At 39.1% G+C, this 26,067-nt stretch overlaps 1 protein-coding gene across 1 annotated transcript in view; it reads right to left on the bottom strand.

The window, feature by feature from the left end:
• opn7b (opsin 7, group member b) overlaps positions 1-26,067 on the bottom strand; it is a 77,188-nt gene that overhangs the window by 6,014 nt on the left and 45,107 nt on the right. The window contains exons 2-4 of the mRNA XM_038721859.1: positions 21,476-21,563; positions 21,217-21,379; positions 20,169-20,296 (exon numbers count right to left, since the gene is read on the bottom strand). Coding sequence (XP_038577787.1) covers positions 20,169-20,296; positions 21,217-21,379; positions 21,476-21,563 — 379 coding nt within the window. The remainder of the gene's footprint in view (positions 1-20,168; positions 20,297-21,216; positions 21,380-21,475; positions 21,564-26,067) is intronic.

Here is a 26,067-nt window from a genome sequence, read left to right as displayed (position 1 = left end):
TTTGTCTTACATCTGACCGAGAGCGTGGAACAGTGTGACTGAACAATTTTTTGGGTAAATATGTATCGGACAGAGCTATCTTCGTGCAGAACAACAGCGCCATCTTTGCAGCATCAATAATCAATCAATTAGGAATAACGACTCCAAAACGACGCATAATTATAGATCCTGTTGCAATGAGTATGGCTCCCAGAAAGAAGACTCCCCCAACAACATTGGCTGATTTTCTGGACTGAAAGGCATGGGCGCCTCAGTTTGAATGGGCGGTGGAAGATTTTAGAATGTCGGGATTCTTGTTTGAGGATGGAACAGTTAATCTTTATACAAGAGAGCTTGATGAATTTTTCTTTGTGAAAGCACACCGCACATTAGTTTTTCAGCCAAAGACTGGAATTACTTCAGAAACAAAGTCTGTAAAGATATGAGTGCTTCAAAGGAGTCTATACCACACAATGGTGCGGGTCTGTGCCTGGAGAGCTCTACCGTGTAGAAACAGACCTTGAAGTCTATCCTACATCTTTTTTAGATCGTGCAAGGACGATTCTATCATTTAAAAGGCAAGGATGGGATCCCCAGATCAACAAAAAGGCTACCCCATCACGTCTAAAGAGTGGGAGATGTGGTTCAGCACCGGCTTTGTGGTCCTTGGCTGAGGAGCAATTTTCTCATTGCTTCGCTTAAACGGGTAGTTAGAGTGGAGGACAGTGTGAGTACAGCAGTTAAGGAATCTCTGGACATCTGGAAGGGGGAACAACACTAAAAACAATGGGGAATGTATCTAGTCTACTAAACCATATCAAAAAGAGATACATTGTGTATAAGGTGAGAACACTGTTGTGTGAAGCTGTTAACAATGCGATATGTGACACAGATAGGATACCATGGTGTTCTAGATTTGATAAACAGACAGAATGTGTTAGACGAATGACCTCTGGATGGCGTATCATGGTGCGTATCAATGACAGCAGATAAATATGCAGATGTGAAATCTACTCTACTTGTTATAGCAAATGTTTTTCCTATGAACGATAATGAGTTTCATATGGGTCATGTGTTTTGTTTTTGTACTTTTAGCATTGATTTGTGTGTGTTTTAATGCTAACCAGAAAACAACATGTCGATGTTGCTGATGTGATGTATTGCTTAACTGAATCTTTGGTTTGTAAAAACATAGGTGCGTGTACCGATTTTCTGAAAAGCGTATACTTGTAATTGCTGATGGATATGTTGCGTATGTCGTTGGAAATAAAATACTTGAACTCAGAAGTTGAAGCGTCAGTCTTTTTAACAAAGATAATGTAGGAGGTGATGAGGAATATATATTATGCGACAGAAAATGCAGGGGGTTACAGAGGCAAGCAAAAAACTTAAAAAGGCCATTTTTGACACTACTGGAGTTCGGTACGCAGATTCAGACGTAGAAAATTGGCTCATGAAGCAAGATGCCTGTACTCTACACAAGACGGCTCCGGTGCATTTTAAGAGAAACAAGGTTTTAGTGAATTCAATAGATTGGCAATTCCACCTAGATTTAGTCAACATGTCCGCTTATTCTACTGAAAATGATGGGGTACACTATTTATTAACGTGTATAAATTTGTTTTCAAAATACACATGGGTGTGTTGTTAAAAAATAAGAGTGGTAAATGCGTCACAGCGTCCTTTAAAGATATCTTAGCTGAAGGTAGAATACCGCATAAAATTAAAACAGACGAGGGAAAAGAGTTCTTAAACAAAGATTTCGATGCGTTAATGAAAATTAATAGTATTGTACACTTTACTACATCAAATGAGACTAAGGCATCTGTAGTAGAGCGTTTTAACAGGACTCTGAAATCTAAAATGTGACGTTATTTAACAGCCAATAATTCTAAATGATACGTAGATATATTGCAGGATTTAGTCACCTCCTACAATCATAGTTATCGTCGTAGTATTAAAATGAAACCTACTGATGTAACAAAAGACAATGAAAACATCGTATTTAACAACTTGTATAAAACATAAGATAAAATAGTAATTCGTTTTAAATATGAGGTGGGCGATATTGTAAGAATTTCAAAACTACGCGGCCTTTTTAAAAAAGCTTACGAGCTAAATTATACTGATGAAAGGAATGCGTGTCAAGGGACCATCCTGTTTACAGGTTAAAGGACTATGACGGTGAAATATTACAGGGGACATTTATGAGCAAGAGATGCAAAAATTTATTATAGATAAAAACAAAACATTTAAAATAGAAAAGATTTTATCTAGAAAGAAAAGACAAGGCCAGGACATGGTATTAGTCAAATGGGTTGGATGGCCAGATAAATTTAACTTGTTGATTTTGGAGAAACAGGTCATTCAGCTACCTTAGCAGATTACAAACACATGTATAAATGGATACAGAGGATTTTTTTGTCACGCTGCCCAGCAACTCGTCTGCATTATTTTACCCGAGCAATACAATAGCAAACTTTGGAAACCTTTGGATGGGTTTGATAGAAATACAATATCCAAAAACATGGAAATCGTTTTCATCAGAAGACTCAAAATTTGTTGTGTTTGATAAAAAATCCAACAAGAGGGTAGTTCTATCAGCGACACAGGGATTCTATACAACAATGTCACAGATAATAGCTGAACTAAACAGTTGTTTATCTGAAAACGACACGGGTGACATTGAGCTTGATTACAACAACGTTACTAACAGAGTAAGCATTTTACGTACGAGAGACATAGAATTAACGTTTCAAAGAAAACTTGCACAAATATTGGGATTTATCCAAGGAGCAGCTTTTAAAACTCACGAGGGAATTGCAACATTTAGATCTCAGCCACGAACTAACACAGTGTTGACACAGATGCCGTATTTGGCGCCACATCCTGCCGATGTTAATGTAGCGATGTATAATATATTTGTTTATACCGATATTGTTGATCATCAAACGGTAGGGGATAGTTACGTCCCACCTTTTAAGAATAGTACATATATCGGGTCCAAACAACCATATGATCACAAATACTTATGTCAGACCACACTATTTGAGGCTCTGCAAAACACACATTGATAGTATCGAGATTTCTCTCAAGACAGTTCAGAATCAACATATCCCTTTTACGTACGGCAAAGTGATAATAAAGCTACACTTTAGACTCGTAAAATATCAGTATTAGACAAGGAGCAAACATGTACCATCCATATGCTCACAATGCGGACAAGTACTTTGCATATTATATAGCCCGAGCGGGTGGTGATTTACCAGGATATAGTATATGTACAGACGATAGTATGAATACGATAGAACTGTCAAAAGTACTTGATAAGGTAGTGAAGCCAGGCCTCTTTCTTGGAGTATTTGCTAGTGACTGGCTTCCTAAATCAGTTAAAAAGAGACCTGCCATGTTGGTGGTAAACACAGATCCCTCCCACCTGGGAGGACAACACTGGGTCGCTATTTATATTGACAAGCAGAGTGTGGGATCATTCTTTGACAGTTTTGGGAACTCTCCGGTATACTCACATTTTCCTGAATCCTTTTCTGTCTTTCTCAACAGTAATTGTAAGACATTCTGACAACAATGACAACATTCTGTTAGACAAGTGCAAGATGTGGATTCTGTAGTGTGCGGTCAGCATTGTGTGTTTTTTTCTTTACCATATGGATAGAGGGTTATCTTATGACAATGTAATGACTAAATATAGTATATGATTTTATGGCGTGCAAATTTGTGAAAAAAATAACACCCTCGGTTGTATGTGGTCAAAAATAATTATGCAGAATGTAACCAGTGTGTCCAAGTATCAGATTCTTTTAAATGTGTATAATAATATTAGAAGTTGTGTGCCATTCATCATCAAAATGATTTATAGATTGAAACGTGTACGACAATGTTTTTTGTTATTATGGTGATACAAATAAAAACACTTTGAAATGATAAAGTTATGTCTCTATGTATTTATTTAAAACCGATAACGAATACAATTGAAAAGTTATCCAATCACTCAATCGCATTTTAGGAGATACAAATGGATTTGTTTCATTGTTTACTAATCGATGCCCTCTGGTAACAAGAGGTGTAGATGGTGGACCAGTAATAAGAGGAGGAGGAGATTCTCCAAAAGTCTTTCTCTTAATCTCATAAATATTTCTTTTGACCTGTTGATTTGGTACAACTGATAAAGGTATATTCAATATAGCCAACGATTGCAGATACTCATCCCAACCTGTAGGTCTCTGGCTGTCAGACACGTTGTGAGAAGCAGTCACTCCTCTTATCAAATCATACACATGAGACCCTTTAATAACATTACCGTTAAACACAAACTCCCGATGTTCAGTCCATGCACATATGTTTTTTGAGGAGGACATTTTATCCAAAATATGCTGAGCTTTATTCCATGTTTTTTAAAACTTCTTCAAAAACAAAATCTCTTCCTTCTTGATTCTTCTGCTCTGAAGAGTGAAAATCCTCAGCAACCAGCGTTGACAAAGTTAGTGTGTTCTGGTCTTTTTCTCCTTGTTTTTTGCTTTTTCATGAAGATCTTCAGTCTTTTGATCCAGAATGTCTTTTATAGTACGATCCAGGTAATTTTCAACAGTTTCTCGAATAGACTCCTGTTCCGGGGGTCTTCTTAAAATAAGAAACATTTTTTGTGCATACTCCATAGTCATCTAAGCTTGTCTTGAACCAATAAGACTCGTTATAAAAGGCACAGCGATACTCAGGAGGGGAAGAAGAAAACCGCCAGACTGTTTAAGCAACGTCTTCTTTTCCTTTGAAGCGCAAACCTTTTTATTGGCGAGCAGTCGAATCCCCGCCTTCTTCTTTTTTAATTTTTGATACTGTGTTTTATTTAAAGGAATTTTACCTTTTAAAACATTGTAAGATATTTCGCATAACTCTACCAAAAGGTCTGGTGATGCAGATTTAATAATATTCACTCTCTGAGATGGAGATGCTCTGTGCATAGTTTGCAGTAAAGACAGGTTTCTTTTAATGCGATCAGACATGTTTATTTAATTTCTCTTAGGCACATACACAACAGGCAGGTCTGAAAGCAAGTCAGTTCTGAGTCTGAAATCATCAGGTGTCTTAGCTTTAAAATCAATCATCAAGTAACCATAAGGAACACTCATGGCATCCTCGAAACAATCCATAAAAAAATTTCTCTTCCCAGGAAACATTTGTCTAGCCATTAGCATGACTTGGTATTTATCTCTGGGATTTTTAAACAAAACAAGATAATTGGTATTCAAATTAATAGTATGGCTAACTTTTGAACTAGGTATAAAAAACTTAAATTTCTATGATGCACATATTTTGTAAACGCATTTTGGACCTCAATGTTATTGCTAGCATCACTCATTAAATCATCAATAATCAACAAATTGTTTTTATCTAAAGGCAACAATGTATCATCACATAAAGATGGCAATCCTTCAACGAAATTCACATTTCTAATTTTCAATAACTGGTCATACAATGGTTGCCGACAAGAAAAATCTGTTTTGAAATGAGCTTATCGTCATTTTCAATCAACATTTTCACAAAATATGTTTTACCGCTGTTTGAAGGACCCGACACAATTAGACTACAAGGATGTTGTAGTCTAAAATCAAACAGACATCAGTCTCTGTAACAGCCATGTTATGGTAAAGTTTTCAGATCAGGAAAAACTTTTATTTCTCAGATACTTAAAATTGTCTCCTATTGTTAGGATAGTAGATAGACATCTCAGCTTAAATCACATAATGTCCGACGCTCTTTGATGCAGTATAAAACCGGAAAATGGTATGGATGTGATGGCTGTTTGTCATGGAAAATAACACTATTTCAATGTCGTTTACAACAAGTCACAATTATTTCTTTGAACTCATCGCCATCGTTGTGAGTGGACTGTTTGTGTAACCTAAATACCAACCCGGTCTCACTCCCAAGTCGTCACATATGGATGCTTGGTCAAGAGCCATAATCGTCAGTTTGTGACGCACTAGGGATCCCTTTGACGTCATAGTTCTACGTATTGAGGGAAGCCCTGTTGTGTCAGTTTTTGATGGTAATGGCAAGTATGATATTTAAGAGAAAAGACGAAGTAAGGAGGTGATTGGGGTGGATAGAGGGCCAGAACCCGGATCTTGAAGCAGGAGAACAGGGTTTGTGTCCCCTGCAAAACAAAACATTAAATGTTTTTATTTAGGCGAGTGAGGTAAATTGACATTAACGTTAGTTAACTTAAGTCTTAATTGACATACATAGCTATTTTAACCCAAACCATGATCTTTTCCTAACCTTAACCAAGTAGTTTTGTTGCCTAAACCCAACCAAGTACTTTCTGTGCCTAAACCTAATGAAACTGCAACGTTTCACGACTTTAATTATGCGCGTTTCAACATGGCAATGTATCGAAACGTTACGTTTTATCTTGAAAGTGTAACCGGATATTGCATATTTATTGTTGCTAAGCGTTGCTAACTTGACTGTGGATCCCTAAACTTCAATAATTGATGCAAAAGGGCTACCCAAGTCTTTAAAAAGCGATGACAAAGGGCCTTGACCACGCGTCAGACATTTGACGAGTAGGGAGTGAGACTGTGTTGCAACTACATGTTTAAACACAGGAGGAAATGCATTTGGTTTACTCTCTTTTCAAACGGGGGAAATCCAGGGGTCACCCCGTATTGTGTATGTATGTCCCCCTTCAATCAGTGACGGCACTACTCAGGAGGAATGCGAACGAAAAATAACCACACATGCATTTGAAACTATTGTTACTGAGAGTTTAAATCAAGAACGAAAGATAACCACGCATGCATTTGAAACTTTTGTTACTCATTTTGTTACTGAGAAAGTTTATTTGCCCACTATAAGACAGTTTAGCCACAGTTAAGAGAAAGCATACATAAATCCACACCGAATCTCAGTAGACCCTCCCTCCTCTACATCACAATCTCGCAACTAGATGTTACTGCATGTAAGAGACAGAGACTCTCAGCTCAGACTAGTTGGTGCAGTACTATAGCCTGCTACCCCAGAAAACAGCACTAGTCACGTCAAACTCTCTGAAACTTTGAGCAACTAATAATGCTTACAGTGTTTCGTTGAACTAGACATGTGATTGCACAGCTGTGGCCTCAAGGTGAGCGATGTCAAAAGATAAACCCCAGAAAACACTTCAGCTCTCACACAGGGCAGCTTTGCGCGCTCCCGTGCAAAGCTGCCCTTTATTTACTACTTTGCTGTTTTTCTTCTTGCTTGTCTTTGTGTGTGTGTTCAAGGTTTTAACAAATATGATTCAGCTTTTCTATAAAACTCTAAATATTAATTTATCCTAATTTTCTAAATTCATTTTAAATGGTATTTCTCTTTGTAACCGTCTAGTAATTGGGTTTAAGTTTCAAGGTACATTTATTTGTCATTCATGGGGCTGCAGAACAATAATATTTATTTAACATAAATAATAAATGTTATTTAGCAATTAATAACATTTAGCTTTTTCAGGCACAAACAAACAAGTTAAGTGTTAATTGTCTTGGGAAATAGTTACTTGTCTGGAACTAACTATTCAACCAATTAACGGATGTAAATTATCTCAATAACAAGCAATTTTATAACTCATTTATTCATCACAAAAAAATGTATAAATTTACTCCATACTGCTGTTTTCTGTTAACTGTTACTTTCAGTCATTCCTTTTACTGCTAAAGTTGCCCATACACTAAACAAATGATCCCAAAAGCACAATTCATTTTAATTATTGTGCAAAGTACAATAACAACTTTTTGACATTACATCTTCATCAGGTAATATTTAACATGTGACCCAGAAGATTGATGTTGAAACGCTGTTGTTGTACTTGTAAGAAATTGTCTTTTATGTATTTGCATGCACTTTTTTCTCTTGAGATTGTCTTGCCTTATAAGCAGCTGATATCATGTTGTGATGTGCATGCACGCACTACCTTGAAGCACTGTTTTTGTTTTGGCGTCTGTATCCCACTCCACTTTTTTTCTTGGCCATGTCAAGGAACCCCTCCTTATATCTCCAGAATACCCAGAAAACAATGCTGGATGATGGGGGACACACAGCGACAGTCAAACGAGCAAGAACTCCAACCTTTCCAGTATTCAGCAGAAAACGTGCTCCAGTTAACAGATTTCTAACATTTTGCCGGTTTAGAAGGTAAAATGTAAAACATTACATTACACATAAACACACACAGCAGCTTTCAAAAAAAGTTGTTCTGAAATTGCTGCTGCAGGTGCAGAAATTATTGTCTGACTCTTTGCATCACTGATGTCTGTCCTTGTTGATTGTGTATTTGTGAGAATGTATGTGTGTGTGGTTGACATTTTCCAAGTTCCTCTCAGGGAAGTCTGATAAAGGTGTAATTATTTATGCTCATTAGCATTTCAAATGTATTGCATTTATGAGGCTTGTAGTCTCTTGGGTTTTACACTCTGCATTATAGACTGTGTTTCTGTGGATAACAGACAAGAGGAGCTTTTCTAAAAAAACAGCCTTGACTCCAATTATATTGTTCCTATTAGCAGCAATCGGAAGCTGCAAGCTGGTGCATTAATTGTTCAAAGCCCTGTGAAGTGAAATGAAGCCTGAATTAGTTCAATTGTCCATGTAATCAATGTTCATCGTCCATCAAATCCATACAATGTCCAGCTGCCAACATCACATTTCTTAGTTGTGCTGATTTCTTCGTCAACCAAATCTGCCTTCTTCTGTTGTTTTTTCCTATTATAGTAATTATACTTTGTTCATGCATATTTTACATTATTTATCAGACTTAATAAATCTCATTGATACAGAATATATCAGATTGGCTTCATTCTATGTACCCCTGCAGTATGGAGTGTGTGTGAAGCATATAAATGGGAACATCCCTAGATTCTGCACTCCAGGATGCTCTACTACGATGTACAACTGTGCATCCATTTATCACAGATGTGAAGAGAGTTAATGATAAAGTTTCAGAATGAAGTCATTAAATTATGTACAGAGACTGTCAACTGATGCCAATTTGTATGTATTGCATATTTTGATGTTTCTAAATTAATTATGAGTTATGAATTATGGCTAGGTGGTGTTGTGACAAATTCTTCACAGAAAGACAAAAAATGTAATACTGGATTAATAAGCAAATTAGGAGTGACTGATGAGAAAAAAGCTGAAACTGAACGTCCTGCTAAAATGAATAAAGAATTGGAATTTCTTCTTGAAATTAAAGGTTTAATAATGTATTCGAACAGTGTATTTAAAATAAGATATGGACACTAACTCATCTGTCTATGCTGCTAAAAGAGATTTAGATCCAGGTAATCACATAAATAAATCTTCAGTGGGAAAAAAGATTCATTATGCTCATTAGCAATTAGTTCACATGCAGAAGCATAGAAGGACTAGAGAGTTAATGTGAAATGAAACTGTCTGACAGAAGTTTCTCAGTCCAACTTCCACTACAGATGAAATGTGACCATAAGCAACAGTAGTAGTACATTTTACAGAATAATGTAACAAACTCTCCTTACTTTCCCTTCTGTCAGAGTATTTCATCTAAAGCTGTCTTTTAAAGCTGTAGTGATGGTATTTCACCGCCACTGCATAGTGCATAAACCACTCTGATCTTACGATGAATATGTCGTAGATTCTTGTGCTGTTTGTTAAAAAACATCTTGGTTTTAATGTGCAAAAGTACCATTAGTTGGAAAATTTGTAGGAGTAAGACTTGCAGATAGAAAGAGAAGAGACAGAGATGGCTAGATCCCAGTTTGAAAGATTACATAAATAATAAAAAAAAGCCATCCTAATAATTAGCTGGCCCTTTTAATACCCTTGATTAACATCAGAATTTATTTGCATGATAACATCAACTTGTTCAAATCTTCACTGGATGTGAGTGCTAATTACCATGAAGTCTTCAAAAACTTAAACACATAAATGCATGAGTGTTTGTAAATAACATTACTAGATGACATAAACACTCCATGAAAAAGTCACCTTCCTATACACAGCATTGTGCAGCCTATCGTGTCCCTGTTGGTTAGTCTCAACTTTTGACCTCTGTTCTTTGCTGGTGCTGTTTGTCTGTGTTTGACATAAGTTGTTATGATTTTTGAGACTGCTTTGTGCAGTTTTTTTGAACTAGCGCATTTGCATTTTGGACACATTTGATTTGACCTCTTTAGAGCTGTGTTACATGCCTCGTGTTGCTTTGACAATATCAAAGCACCGTGTACCAGACCTCTTTATTGCTGCTAATTTGCACATGCGACTAATTAAGATTTCACCTCCAATAACAATGCTTGGCACTTATTTGTGACAAAAGATGATTTCATTATCATATAATTTTTTATTTATCAAAGCTACCTTACTTGCAGATCTTTGGAATGTGGGTGAAATCCGGAGCAAAAACCACACAAAGAGGAGGACATGGTAACCCAACACAGATTTTCAAATACATGTCCTTCCTGTCGCCTTGCTGCATGCAAGAGTGAAGACTTAAAGGTTCAGTGTGTACGTTTTATGGCATCTAGTGGTGAGGGTTGCAAATTGAAACCAGCATTTTAGGGTGCATTCACGTGCTCCTCGGATGGTCCCATTTCCCAAGTTGTGAAGTTGTTCTTCCGAATTCAGTGTGAATGTGGAATCAACATGCTGCTACAAAGATGTATTAGATTAGCATTATCAGAGCATTTAAACAACACAGAGACATCTAGTTCACTCTACATGAATAGCAAACTAACCTTTATAACCATACTATACATTGCATGTTTGCAAAATATGTACAGTATCTCACAAAAGTGAGTACACTCCTCACATTTTTGTAAATATTTGATTATATCTTTTCATGTGACAAGAAAAAATGACACTTTGCTACAATGTGTACAGCTTAGTGTACAGCTTGTATAACAGTGTAAATTTGCTGTCCCCTCAAAATAACACATCACACAGCCATTAATGTCTAAACCGCTGGCAACTAAAGTGAGTACACTCCTAAGTGAAAATGTCCAAATTGGGTCCAAAGTGTCAATATTTTGTGTGGCCACCATTATTTTCCAGCACTGCCTTAACCCTCTTCGGAATGGAGTTCACCAGAGCTTCACATGTTGCCACTGGAGACCCTCTTCCACTCCTCCATGACGACATCACGGAGCAGGTGGAATTTAGAGACCTTGCGCTCCTCCACCTTCCGTTTGAGGATGTCCCACAGATGCTCAATAGGGTTTAGGTCTGGAGACATGCTTGGCCAGTCCATCACCTTTACCCTCAGCTTCTTTAGCAAGGCAGTGGTTGTCTTGGAGGTGTGTTTGCGGCCGTTATCATGTTGGAATACTGCCCTGCGGCTCAGTCTCCGAAGGAAGGGGATCATGCTCTTCTACAGTGTGTCACGGTACATGTTGGCATTAATGGTTCCCTCAATGAACTGTAGCTCCCCAGTGCCAGCAGGACTCATGCCGCCCCAGACAATGACACTCCCTCTTTGTAATCCTCACCTGGTTGCCGCTACATACGCTTGACACCATCAGAACCAAATACGTTTATCTTGGTCTCAGACCACAGGACATGGTTCCAGTAATCATTTGCAGTGTGCGGTGTATGGTGTGAGCACTGCCAGGCTGACCCCCTACCCCTTCAACCTGTGCGGCTATGCTGGCAACACTCATACGTCTATTTCGCAAAGACAACCTCTGAATATGACGCTGAGCATGTGCATTCAACTTCTTTGGTCGACCATGGCAAGGCCTGTACTGACTTCCCCACGAAGGCCCAGCAGAAGATGTACTTCCTGCGGCAGCTGAAGAAGTTCAGCCTGCCAAAGACAATGATGGTGCACTTCTACACCGCCATCATCGAGTCCATCCTCACCTCCTCCATCACCATCTGGTATGCTGCTGCCACAGCCAGGGACTGGCTGCAGCGTATCATTCGGTCTGCAGAGAAGGTGATTGGTCGTCACATTCCATCTCTTCAGGACCTGTACACCTCCAGGACTGACCCCTTCTGACCCCTTCCATCCCGGACACACACTGTTTCAGACACTCCCCTCTGGCAGGAGGCTGCGGTCCATCAGGACCAAAACCTCTCGCCACAAGAACACTTTGTTTGCGATTGCAGTGGGCTTCCTCAACAAGGCTCGGGTCCCCACTGTCACTGACTCTCATGCCCCCTTCCCCAAAAACACACACACACACACACACACACACACGAAAAATACGCGGTGGAACCTGTCTTGTTGGACTGCTGAATGGTCTTGGCCACCATGCTGCAACTCAGTTTCAGGGTCTTGGTAATCTTCTTATAGTCTAGGGCATCTTTATGTAGAGCAAAAGTTCTTTGCCATGAGGTGCCATGTTGAACTTCGAGTGACCAGCATGAGGAAGTGTGAGAGTGATAACACCAAATTTAACACACCTGCTCCCCATTCATAACTGAGATCTTGTCACACTAATGAGTCACATGACTAGGGGGAGGGAAAATGGCTAATTGGGCTCAATTTGGGCATTTTTACTTAGGGGTGTACTCACTTTTGTTACCAGCGGTTTAGACATTAATGGCTGTGTGATGTGTTATTTTGAGGGGACAGCAAATTTAAACTGACAAACTGTACACTCTGTACAGACTGTACTTTACATTGTAGCAAAGTCTCATTTCTTCAGTGTTTTCACATGAAAAGATATAATCAAATATTCACAGAAATGTGTGGGGTGTATTCACTTTTGTGAGATACTGTACATGCAATACAGACGTGCTCAAATTTGTTGGTACCCCTCCACAAAAAACGAAGAATGCACAATTTTCTCTGAAATAACTTGAAACTGACAAAAGTAATTGGCATCCACCATTGTTTATTCCACATTTAATAGAAATCAGACTTTTCTTTTGATTGTTTATTCAACATAATATTGTAAATAATAAAACAAATGAAAATGGCATGGACAAAAATGATGGGACCGCTAACCTAATATTTTGTTGCACAACCTTTAGAGGCAATCACTGCAATCAAACGTTTTCTGTAGCTCTCAATGACACCTCTGCACCTGTTAACAGGTAGTTTGGCCCACTCTTCCTGAGCAAACTGCTCCAGCTGTCTCAGGTTTGATGGGTGCCTTCTCCAGACTGCAAGTTTCAGCTCTTTCCATAGATGTTCGATAGGATTCAGATCAGGACTCATAGAAGGCCACTTCAGAATAGTCCAACGTTTTGTTCTTATCCATTCTTGAGTGCTTTTAGCTGTGTGTTTTGGGTCATTATACTGTTGGAGGACCCATGACCTGCGACTGAGACAGAGCTTTCTGACACTGGGCAGTACGTTTCGCTCCAGAATGTCTTGATAGTCTTGAGATTTCATTGTGCCCTGCACAGATTCAAGGCACCCTGTGCCAGGCGCAGCAAAGCAGCCCCAAAACATAACCGAGCCTCCTCCATGTTTCACTGTAGGTATGGTGTTCTTTTCTTTGAAAGCTTCATTTTTTCGTCTGTGAACATAGAGCTGATGTGACTTGCCAAAAAGCTCCAGTTTTGACTCATCTGTCCAAAGGACATTCTCCCAGAAGGATTGTGGCTTGCCAATATGCATTTTAGCAAATTCCAGTCTGGCTTTTTTATGTTTTTCTTTCAGAAGTGGAGTCCTCCTGGGTCTTCTTCCATGGAGCCCACTTTCGTTCAAAAAGCGACGGATGGTGCGATCAGAAACTGACGTACCTTCACCTTGGAGTTCAGCTTGTATCTCTTTGGCAGTTATCCTTGGTTCTTTTTCTACCATTCGCACTATCCTTCTGTTCAATCTGGGGTCGATTTTCCTCTTGCGGCCGCGCCCAGGGAGGTTGGCTACAGTTCCATGGACCTTAAACTTCTTAATAATATTTGCAACTGTTGTCACAGGAACATCAAGCTGCTTGGAGATGGTCTTGTAGCCTTTACCTTTACCATGCTTGTCTATTATTTTCTTTCTGATCTCCTCAGACAACTCTCTCCTTTGCTTTCTCTGGTCCATGTTCAGTGTGGTGCACACAATGATACCAAACAGCACAGTGACTACTTTTCTCCATTTAAATAGGCTGAATGACTGATTACAAGATTGGAGACATGTGTGATACTAATTAAAGAAACTAATTAGTTTGAAATATCACTATAATCCAATTATTTATTATCTTTTCTAAGGGGTACCAACAAATGTGTCCAGGCCATTTTAGAATATCTTTGTAGAATAAGCAATAATTCATTTCTTTTCACAGCTTCTTTGCTTTATTCTATGACATACCAAAGGCATGCAAGTATACATGATAAAATAGCTTTTAATTTCATCACTTCTCAGGAGGAATGAAGCATTATTTCAATGAGCTGTAAGGGTACCAACAAATTTGAGCACGTCTGTATGTGATTTTGCACAAATCAAAGTTCTGTATACTTCTTTATGTCACATGTACACTTTATTCTTTTTTCTGAAGTTTTAAAGAGGAAAAACAGATTCTGATCATTCCAACATCACGACTTTGTAGAGCCGTTTTACCGTTTGGGCTACTGTAAAAACATGGCAGTACAACATGGCGATATCCATGAAAGGGGACCCACGGTGTATGTAGATGGAAGTGGCTCATTCTAAGGTAATATAAACATAACGGTTCATTATGTAAGGTCTTTATACACCACTGAAAACATAGTTATTAAGTTAAGTTTGTTATATTGCAATTCCTCCTCCTAAATATTACACACTGAACCTTTAAAGCAAAACAGTGTAAATGCATCTGTCTCTCAAAGATTTTTTTACTCCTCCAATGTGTAACTACATCAATAAGCAGTCTGTGGGAATAGCCTCTACAGGGTCAGTCCAATGTGATAATGGCAACTGAAGTTGGACTGAAATTCTGTCATGGTCACTCCATCTGCTGTCCAGCTGTCTAGCTTTTTTGTGTTTTTTCTGCTTAAATGTCCCATGATATTTGCTGTGACATTACTGCGAGAATGGAAACATTTGAAATGACTGACTGCAGCCTCTCTAATCATTAAAGTAATCTCACACGCATACATCAATACAACACACAATAAAGATACCATCTGGAAAGCTGAGGTGAGAAATGTCCATGCAGGTGGGGGTCTCTAAAGCTTAGAAAATAATTAGTTGGGTGGTTGGCGGGTGGATGATTTATGCATACATGCGGATTCAGATAATGTTGGAGCCAATCCAACACAAGAGGTGAGGCCTTGCCCTCCCCTGTTTTCCTTACCGCCTGTCTGCTTGTTGAAACTCAATACTTTGAAGAAATTTCAACATACCCAGGATGTATTTTTCTGCTATCTGGCTTCACTAACAACGGTTGGCGTCTGTAGCTACCTGTCGGAAGCTCCGTCTTAAACCTGACTCTTATCCAGTTTTAATCCACACTTTTACGTTACATTTTTTATATCCTTTTATTTAACTTAAGTTTTATGTGGGTTAAGGATTTTAGTCATCCGACATGGATTTTAAGATAGATGACTGTAAAAACGCCATCAACGCTACTGACCACAACAAAGCTCCGGCGACTAAAGTTATGCTAGCTGAGATAACTGTGCCCCATGAGGACTGCGTACTCCTTAAGAAAGCGAAAAAAAAAGATTGCTGACCTTATGGAAGACATCTGAAGACTTTCAGAGGAACTCAAAGAGAAAGATTCCCTGCTGACTGGCTTTATGGATGTCGCTTCAGTACAAGCCAAACAGATTGTTTCCCTTAGCGCAACCGCTAACATCCAGGACACCGTACTATGGGACCCCTCTACCCTTTCATGGCTTTCCTCCTGCTCGACTCCGAAGCATCAGTCAACCTGGGCTGAAGTGGTGGTCCGTGGCTGCAAGAGAGGCTCGGACGGGGCTGCCTCTCCTCCGCACATTGGCCTCTCCAACTGTTATGCAGCCCTGTCTAATGACACTCCGGTCCATCCAGTGGATTCACCTGCGGCTTCGAGTCTCCCTGATCAGGATCTCTTTCGGCGGATAGTGCCTGCCGACACTGTTGTATCTCCTCCACTGGCTACATCTCCCGCGCTGGGCCGCCGGTCTGCCGCTGGGCCTGATCGGCGGCCGTCATCCCGGTCAAAAACCTCCGCTTCCCGACGTCTCAACCCTGCTCACACACTCCATCCTCAGTCCGCACGCAGTGTTGAAGCAGATTCTGCTCAGTCCTGCTCTGGAACCCCACAACCGGCATCTCCTCATCCCCTTTTCTCCCCAACCACACTAATAATTGGTGACTCCATAACCAGAAACATCCGTTTCTTTAACGCTACCACTCACTGCTTCCCTGACACAGCTCTTCAGCAGTCTGAGCTGCAAAATCAAATTTTAACCGTCTTTTTAACTTTTTAAAGCAGTGTGGAAAGTCTCTTCAATGTGAGATCACTGTCAAGTAAGACTTTTATCTTAAATGATTTTATCTTGTCTGCAAATCTAGATTTTATGTTTTTAACTGAATCATGGTTGCAAATGAATGACTATAGCCAGCTAGCTGAACTGTGTCCGCCTCAATATGATTGTTTAAGTCAACCGAGGGTCAGTGGTCGTGGTGGTGGGCTAATGAGCATGTATAGGAAAAATTTTAGATGTCATCAAGTACGCTGTGATGAATTTAACTCCTTTGAAGTTCTCACTCTTAAACTTGGAGGGCTGCAACCTATCATATTTGTTATAATTTATTGCCCCCCAAAACCCACCTGGAGGATTTTTATCAGAACTTCCTGAATTTTTATCTACTCTGGTTTTAAATTATGACAGAATTGTTCTTTGTGGCGATTTTAATATTCATGTTGATGACCCCAACAATGTTAATGCAACTGACTTTTTAAATATGGCCACTTCTTTTAACTTCAAACAACATGTCAAAGTGCAAACACATAACCGTGGTCATACACTGGACTTGGTTTTTACCCTGGGTGTCAGCATTTCCTCTGTGGAATTAGTGGACATGACCATATCTGACCACAGTTGTATTGTTTTTAGCTGCGATTCGCCTGTTACTCATGCCGCCTCATCAAGCTCCGTGTGTTCTCGCATCTTTAAATGAACAAAGTGTTTCAAAGTTTTGTGCATTCTTTCAGAGCCAAAGCCAACCCCTGTGATCACTTCAATCATATCTGCTAGTTGTCACTAAATATTACTGCTCCTCTAAAGGTTAGGCATACGTCTAAAGCTAGTAAGCAACCCTGGATAAATGACAGCATTCGCAGCCTAAAAAGGGAATGCAGGAAAGCAGAGCGCAGATAGAAAAAAATCCAGTCTCCAAGTCCATTACCTCAGTCTGAAGGATTTATTAATTAACTACAATAACATGGTTAAGGATGCGAGAACACATTATTTTTCTGAACTCATTACTACACGTAAACACAATCCCAGGTTTCTGTCTTATTTTACCAATAAGGTGGTGTCAATCAGAGCCTCTATTACCCCCACGGCCTCTTACTCAGAGGCCCCTCAACCAGTTTTATCCCATCGACTTGTCTGAGCTTTTAAAAACAGTATCACAAATGAGAGTGTCCTCCAGCCCACTTGATGTAATACCTGCAAAGTGTCCCTGATTATTTTAAAACGGCTTGCGTGACCCCACTTTTAAAGAAACCTGGTTTAGATTCCTCCCTCCTTTAGAGGAGCAGTAATATTTAGTGACGACAAGCAGATATGATTGAAGTGATCGACCAGATTGTTGGTGTTGGAATCAGACAGGTGTTGGCTTTGGCTCTGAAAGAATGCGCAAAACTTTGAAACACTTTGTTCATTAAAGATGCGAGAACACACGGAGCTTGGTGAGGCGGCATGAGTAACAGGCGAATCGCAGCTAAAAACAATACATCTGTGGTCAGATATATAATTTAAAATCAGAGTAGATAAAAATTCAGGAAGTTCTGATAAAAATCCTCCAGGTGGGTTTTGGGGGGCGATAAATTATAACAAATATGATAGGTTGCAGCCAGTTTAAGAGTGAGAACTTCAAAGGAGTTAAATTCATCACAGCGTACTTGTTGACATTTTTTCACACAATTGTGAAACAATTTTTTCCTATACACGCTCACTAGCCCACCACCACGACCACTGACCCTCGGTTGACTAAAACAATCATATAGAGGCGGACACAATTCAGCTAGCTGGCTATAGTCATTCATTTGCCACCATGATTCAGTTAAAAACATAAAATCTAGATTTGCAGACAAGATAAAATCATTTAAGATAAAAGTCTTACTTGAAAGTGATCTCACATTGAAGAGAACCATTTTAAATGTGTTTGTTCTGGGTGCTGGAGTTGGTGCAGTCTAATCCTTAAGAGATTACTATTATTTCTGTGTGGGATGTGCACAGCAGGCACTATCCGCCGAAAGAGATCCATATCAGGGAGACTCAAAGCCGCAGGTGCATCCGCTGGATGGACCGGAGTGTCGTCAGACAGGGCTGCATAGCGGTTGGAGAGGCCGATGTGCGGAGGAGAGGTAGCCCCGTCCGAGCCTCTCTTGCAGCCACGGACCACCACTTCAGCCCAGGTTGACTGATGCTTCGGAGTCGAGCAGGAGGAAAGCCATGAAAGGGTAGAGGGGTCCCATAGCACGGTGTCCTGGATGTTGGCGGTTGCTCGAAGGGAAACAATCTGTTTGGCTTGTACTGAAGCCACATCCATAAAGCCAGTCAGCAGGGAATCTTTCTCTTTGAGTTCCTCTGAAAGTCGTTGGATGTCTTCCATAAAGTCAGCAATCTTTCTGATCACTTTCTTAAGGTGTTTGCAGTCCTCATGGGGCACAGTTATCTCGGCTAGCATAGTCACCGGAGCTTTGTTGTGGTCAGTAGCATTGATGGCGTTTTTACAGTCATCTATCTTAAAATCCATGTTGGGTGACTAAAATCCTTAAGTTAAATAAAATGGATATAAAAAATGTAACGAAAAAGTATGGATTAAAACTGGATAAGAGTCCGGTTTAAGACGGAGCTTCCGACAGGTAGCTACAGACGCCAACGCATGGGCAGAGTGCAGATTACGTCAGCAATTACGTCAGCGATCTTGTGACTTAAAGTCACCAATGACCTTTTAATGTCTACTGGTGAAGGCATGTGCTCAGTCCTGGTACTCCTGGACCTTAGCGCTGCTTTTGACACCATTGATCACAACATCATGTTAGACAGACTGAGGCACTGGGTGGGGATCTCTGGTACTGCCCTAGAATGGTTTTCATCCTACCTGTCAGTAACAGTACTCTTAAGTGTCTCACCTAAAAGTCAAAATGACTGTAAGTGCTACTGGAATTGATCAATATAAGTTTAAACGCACTAAAATTAATACATCAGAGTTTAGCAGCTCATTTGTATGCAAAGTATCGTAGTTGTTTACATTCAAATCGGAGTTATTATGGTTATAATGACAATACTAGCCACGTCTGCCGGCAAATATGAAATGTATATGTATATTAATAAACTGTACTGTGCATGGAATAAGGAAATTATACATGAATTTTCTTTGTTTTTATATTGGCATTATATATTGGCCATTGGCCACCCTGCTCTCTAAATATTGACATCATAATAATGGATATGGAACTAATGGATATCAGCCATTGAAAAACCCATATAGGTCGACCACTAATGGATATCATGCGATTGGCTAAAGAAATTGACCATTTTATCTGTTCAGTGTTCATTTTACTCTGTCTTCTGTAAAAGAAAAATTCTTTATTGAAATTCATTATAATACATGGATGTAGCCAAAACATGCAGTCTGGGAATCATACAATTCAAATAACTGGATGGTGTGTGAGTTTTTCAAATGTAACACCCTGGAGGGGAATACATTAAAATAAGGAAGTAGTACATTAAAAGGCCTTGTAAACATCTCATAATTTACATGTCCTGCTATTATATTAAAGAGGCTGAAACATGGCCTTGAACATTAACATTATTGCAGCATAGCCACTTTTACTTTATAACAAGCGCTTAAGTTGCTGGCCTCACCACATTAACATTTCCCTCTTGAGATTCAAGAGTTTTTGTCTTCAGAGGAGGGCAAGAATTGAATCCTTGTTTATCAATATCAATAAATGAACATCAAAAACACTTTTGGTACAGTCCTGTTTTAAAATAGTGTGTTGTTTTATTGTGACGATGACATATTTTTTTTACAATGAATAATGAATAAAAGTATAAAAGACTGGTTGTCTTACCATAGTTTGGGCAGCAGACCTTAAGCCAGCAGACGCAGGATAGCACAGTGAGGTTGGAAAGACTGCACAGGCCAAACAAAACGCCACAGAAGGCATAGAAAGTACAGGTTGTCTGATTAAACAGCCACCTGAAACGAGAGAGAAACAGATTTTTTTTTTTTTAAATAGGTGAATGTTTTTTACTTATAAAATTAATATCAATCTAGAAAATAACAAATCATGAAGAAATGGGTCATTCTGCGTTCAGTAATAATGGTAGTATTACATTTTTAAAACTTTATTGTTATTGCACTAACCCAGCTTAAAATCAGTTTCCTTGAAAGAGACCTCATTAGAAAATGTTGTATTTGCATCTGTTTTGTTTGATTGACGTCCAGTCAGTAGTCAGTAGTGTATATATTAAGTTTTAAACATTAAAAAAGTTGTAAAGTTTAAAAAGTTATATTTATTTATAATAACAATGTATCAATAAGGATAAGTGGTTGACGATGGATGGATGATGTATCAAATGACAATTTGAAAACAATGTGACCATGCAAAATGGGGTCGCTAATTGTGAATAAGCTACAGAGATTTAGAGTGAGTGTCAGCCCACTCTAATGCTAGTTCACTTTTGACCCGCAACTATAATGTTTTTGGTTCACACTCACATAGCGTCACTTTCAGCGGCAGCATGCAGCTGTTTTTAGTGAAGGTGCGTCAATGTAATCAACCCGATCCGCACCAAAAGCCAGACAGGCAGTTAGCAACTAGCTGCTAGGATTTTTTGCACCCTAGAAAATTAATTATAAATGTTTTTTATTATTTGGTTTTATTGAAAAACAGTCAAATGTAGATAGAATTAATTTGAAGTTAAAAAGTTATCACCCTTAAAAAAACTGCCATTTGTATGCTCAGATTGTTAAAACACATTTTTACAGACACACTGAGAACATGACATCAGTGTCCTCGATGGTAGCTACAGCCCTGCATAAAATGAATGTTCAGATGACACAGTGCCTCAATAGATGGAGGAGAAAGAGGGGTGGAAACCCGAATGGCCACTTACACGTGAGTGTAAGATGAGGCGATAGCGAGTGGGAACAGGGTTATGGTCATGCCCAGGTCACTGATTGCTAGGTTAACCACAAAGAACTCTGCCGGCTTCAGGGTGGACTTCTTTCTATAGGCCACGAAAAGCAGGATCCCATTACCCAGCACCGACAAAACACCTACGAGACAAAGGATATATTAGGGCTGTTGGATTTGAACACACATTCACACAAATAAAAGTTGTAATCCCGGGGGGGGGGGGTCACATCACTTACCAAAAATTGTGTAGATAGTACCCATGATGAAGTCACTGTCTTTTGATACTGTGGACATGAACAGAAATGTTTCAGAGGCATTTCCCATCTAGAGCAAAAATGGAAAAACAGACAGACAGGGAAAAAAAGAAGGGGAGAAAAATCTTTAAACGTATGTTTTCGCCTTCAGGCAATTTAAGAAACAAGCAAAAATCGTCCAAACAAATTTACATCCTGGTGCCTTGGATAGGACAAAACACAAAGTGACTTGTGAAATTGGACCAGGGCTGTTATAATGCACTAAAACCAAGCTGCAATAATAAACACAGTTTAGCTTCACTTCACCTTCCTCAATTTTTTAATTAGAGGTCAAACCAGATTCAGATTGTCTCAGAAACCTGCTTCTCATCTGTGCTTATATATGATATTGCATCTCTGTCTTCATGGTTCTGAGGTTCAATGATGCATATCTCTATCTACAAGTTTGAAATTTAGATAAAATATGCACAATAACCTGCATCACACCACAGCACCCCCTCTGTCACAGGTTAGGTCGGTCATCAATTTTGTGTAAGTGTTGACATAAACCATAAAGGACATTTACTCCACCTCCTTCTCTTTTTAAAATTTAGAACACAAAGACTCATCAAATCCTAAAGAAAAGAAGATGCTGCTTTCAATTAAAAATCCAATATGATCCTTCATATCAAAATCAGTCTCACTTGGAAACCAGGCGGTTATTTGCATACAGAGCATGACTTGCTGCAAATACAGTATTCGTTGTGGCAATCTTTTGAAAGGAATTTATGGGTGGAGATAACATGAAAATTTATTCATAGCCTTTCTATTTACTCAATGACTTCATGCACTTACAGATTAAAGGCAGCCAACAAAGGGAAGAGACATGTTAAATCACCTGGGGATAAGAGTGGAGCTGCTTGTGGATAAATCCCTATTACCATGAACTCAGGAGATTATCTTCAAAGAGAACCAGAGGTGAGGAAATAATTTTAATGTTACTCTGTGTGGACTCGACTTAGAATTGTATGTGGCCTCAGTGTATATAGCACAGCTTGTAAGCACAGGTTTGTGAGTGAATGCAAGTACTTACTTCCTGCTTTGTTTCTTTGATACCCTTAAAATTAGGGTATTTGGTATCTTGTTTTAAAAAACATTTTTATGTATTCCTTGCCCACAATGCGACCAACAGGGTGAAGTTTTGAGTACTTACACTATATAAAATATGAAATGCAATAAAAGCTGTTACAGTTTTAATTGCTTTTTGCTTTAGAGACTGTTGAATTATATGAAAATGTCTTGTATGAACTCTTTCATAAAGGCAAAAAGCAAGGCTTCTTATCTGTAAATTTACATTTATGAATATGAAATTTGGCTGTCTCTCTTTTTGAACTCCAGCCGTAGATAAAGGTTTCAAACATTAATATTTGTTTTTTTTATCAGTAGTGTCAACGAATACTAGCCAGTCACAGCACAGTAGGGCAGGACTTGCCGTACTCACAGCTAGCATCAATCACAAAGATGCGTGCAAGTGAGAATATACATTATTGCAGCCCTTTTCAACAGAGTCCCAGAAGGTGTATTGTCTTGAGATGCTTCACATGAACTGCTGGTGCTGCAGTGGATAAGACACATGCCTTTAGTGTGGGAGACCCAGGTTCAAGTCCCACCATGACGCATTTACCGTTGTGTTGCTGAGCAAGACACTTAACCCCTAGTTGCTCCATAGGTGTGTGACCAATTGTTGTCATCATACGACCCCAATGAACGCTACAAGCCTCAAACAAGTTTCTCTGTTTACCATAGGTGTTGTTTTGACCTCTTGGAAGTAGGTGACATTGTGCCCTACTCTGCATTCCTTTTCGAATATTCCCACAGATATTCAGTGGGGTTGAGGTCTGGTGACTGTGGAGCGAACGGATGGAACATGGAGATGCTTTATTGAGCCCTGAGGGGTCAGCAGACAATAAGTACACAGATAAGTTCCTCAAGTGAAGGAAACACATGTTTTATACAAAGAATACATTGCTTACACAAGTAGTAATTAAATTGTCAATATTATGAAGATACCATATGCAAGAACAACATAAACACCACTGTACCACTAAATAAAATTAAAGGCCTACAGCAGAGGTCACTAATTAGAGGACTGAGGTCCTGATCCGGACTCAGCCGCTGTCCTCTCCGGACCCGGACCTACAGGCGATTTATTATTGAGAATTACTACCTTGTGACGGAGAATTTCTATTTTAAACCGCGCAGCTTTTCTAGCATTTACTGTACTGGTTTAGCGGCCCAGGAAACTCACAGACCAATTGCATGTGTTCCAATTGTCTCATGTGATGTTGATTCATTGCGAGTCGAGTCTGCGAAAGAGATACACACAGGGAGAAAGGAGACGAAAGATTAAAGCGACTTCACATGGCTTTTAATCAAGAATGTACAGATTCTTACATGTACATTCTTCCCATGGGCAGTTCAAAACCAGAATATCTCACATATCACCAATCCTAGCCAGAGCTCACATTTTTCACAGAACAAGAGAAAGTAGGAAAGTGGTATAAAAGAAGGAATGAAAGAGAAGAGGAGGTATTAAAGCTGTTCATTTGTTAAGAGGTGTTGAGTGTTTATTACAAAATTGGTTGAGGCTACACTTCAATCATTTCAAGCTACACTTTTTACTTTATTTTTTTCTCTCTACATACACTGCAGGTCCCCCTTACACAGACGTCGCAATGTTGTGCCGTTATGTTTCTACAGTAGCCCAAAATGGACAAACAACGCTACAGAGCGCATCTTCTTCTTTTTTGTAGATTTCTGGCAGTGTAGACGTTCATAGAAGAAGAAGTAATAATGTACAGCAGGTGTCAGCTTTTGTTAAGTTTTACATGGGACCACCCATTAGATGGTGGGTGAGAATATAAGACATAATATTTACACTGCATGTTTAGGTGTTTGGTTTGCTCAGTTGGCAAAGGGCAAGACTCTCACCAAGAAGGTTGTGAGTTTGATCCCATGTTGGGAGAAAAAGAAGCGACTGTTTCACATGCTCACAATATATTTAATTATTTTTTTCCCGCTATCAAAGCACCATAATCTGGCCACAGATTATTATTGCTGGCGGGCAGTTTTGGCTAGATCCATAATCACAGAGAGAAGTAATTTGTTTTCTTTGTCAATGTTTGTATAAATTTAATCTATTATGTGGTTTATAATGGACTGTGGTGCAGAAACAGTGACAGTGTTTCACACTCTTGGCTAACATTTTCCATGTTATCTGTCAGTGGAGAAGTCGCAATAACATATGGTTTTACTGAATAATTAAGTAAATGTCATTTCTTAATATATCTACTCAAAGAAACCTAATTTCTTGACTGGCTACTCTCTGCTGTCTCAGAAGTCCTACACTCTTTGAAAAGTTTAGGGGGCAGTGGTAGACTGGACAGTTGGTTGCAATTCGCAACCTCACTGCTAGATGCCACTAAATCCTTAAGTTTTGATGTGCGTTTTACTAGCCTAGGCTTGATCGTTTACCAATTTATGTAATGTTCCAATTATTACTTTAACTATTTGACCCAAATTTTCTTTTGACTATTTGACCCTCACACTTAATAGTACCTTGCTAATTCCAGCCTATGTTAAGTTTTCATCGGGTGTGCATGAAAATAAAATTGTGTTTTAGAGTTTAGCAAATTGTTAACCATTAATCTGTTGGTTACTTTAAAACTAACCTTCATCTGGGTGATCACAGGCATATGTGAATATTTGATGTTAACTGGCTGTATATATCAGATTTATCTCATGACTCATTAGAGATAAGTTGCTGCTCTTAAACATTGTCCATTTAAAGGTTCAGTGTGTAATATTTACGAGGATCTATTGACAGAAATGTTCTGTTCATCTTACATGGACATCACCATGTTGCGCCACCATGTTTTGACAGTAGCCCAAACAGACAAACGGTGCAGTTCACAACCTTCAACACTAAATGCCACTAAAACTTACACACTGAACATTTAATCAACTGAGTCATGGATAGATCAAACTGACAGATAGACAGAAGGTTTGCAAAGTGATTTCATGGTACCTAGGTTTCATGGTAGGAAAAGTATTTTTAGTATGTTTGAAATACAAAAATACTGTAATTTCTTTGATACCCTTAAAATTAGGGTATTTGGTATCTTGTTTTAAAAAACATTTTTATGCATTCCTTGCCCACAATGCCACCAACAGGGTTAGGGTTTCTGCTGTGTTACGCAAGTAGCGGCTAATGTAGCCTCGAGCCAGTAGCATTGAACAGAGATGAGAAGCCATTTACAGATGGTAACCTTACTTCTTTCCAAAACCATACCCCCAGATTTTCGTTTGGGAGATTGGGGATTTCAACCGACAGCATCAGCAGTGATTTTGCAGAATGTTAAAGAAGTATCTGTCAAAAAGAGACAGACTTATTCTGTGCTTTCAGATACTGTGTCTGCCTGCCTGTCTAACTTATTTCCCACTTCCCCTTTCCCTACTATGATGTCCTCTGAGCAGTGTCAGGGGTACAAGGGACATCATCTGAGAGGATGAAGTCAAGAGAGAGATACTGAAAA

This window comes from Micropterus salmoides, unplaced genomic scaffold, assembly GCF_014851395.1.
Source record: "Micropterus salmoides isolate LMB-PRFRI ecotype aquatic unplaced genomic scaffold, ASM1485139v1 Ms_hic_scaffold_16, whole genome shotgun sequence".
Taxonomy (NCBI): domain Eukaryota; kingdom Metazoa; phylum Chordata; class Actinopteri; order Centrarchiformes; family Centrarchidae; genus Micropterus; species Micropterus salmoides.
The sequence above is the reverse complement of the archived record's forward strand: the minus strand, read 5'-3'. Positions and strand labels throughout refer to the sequence as shown.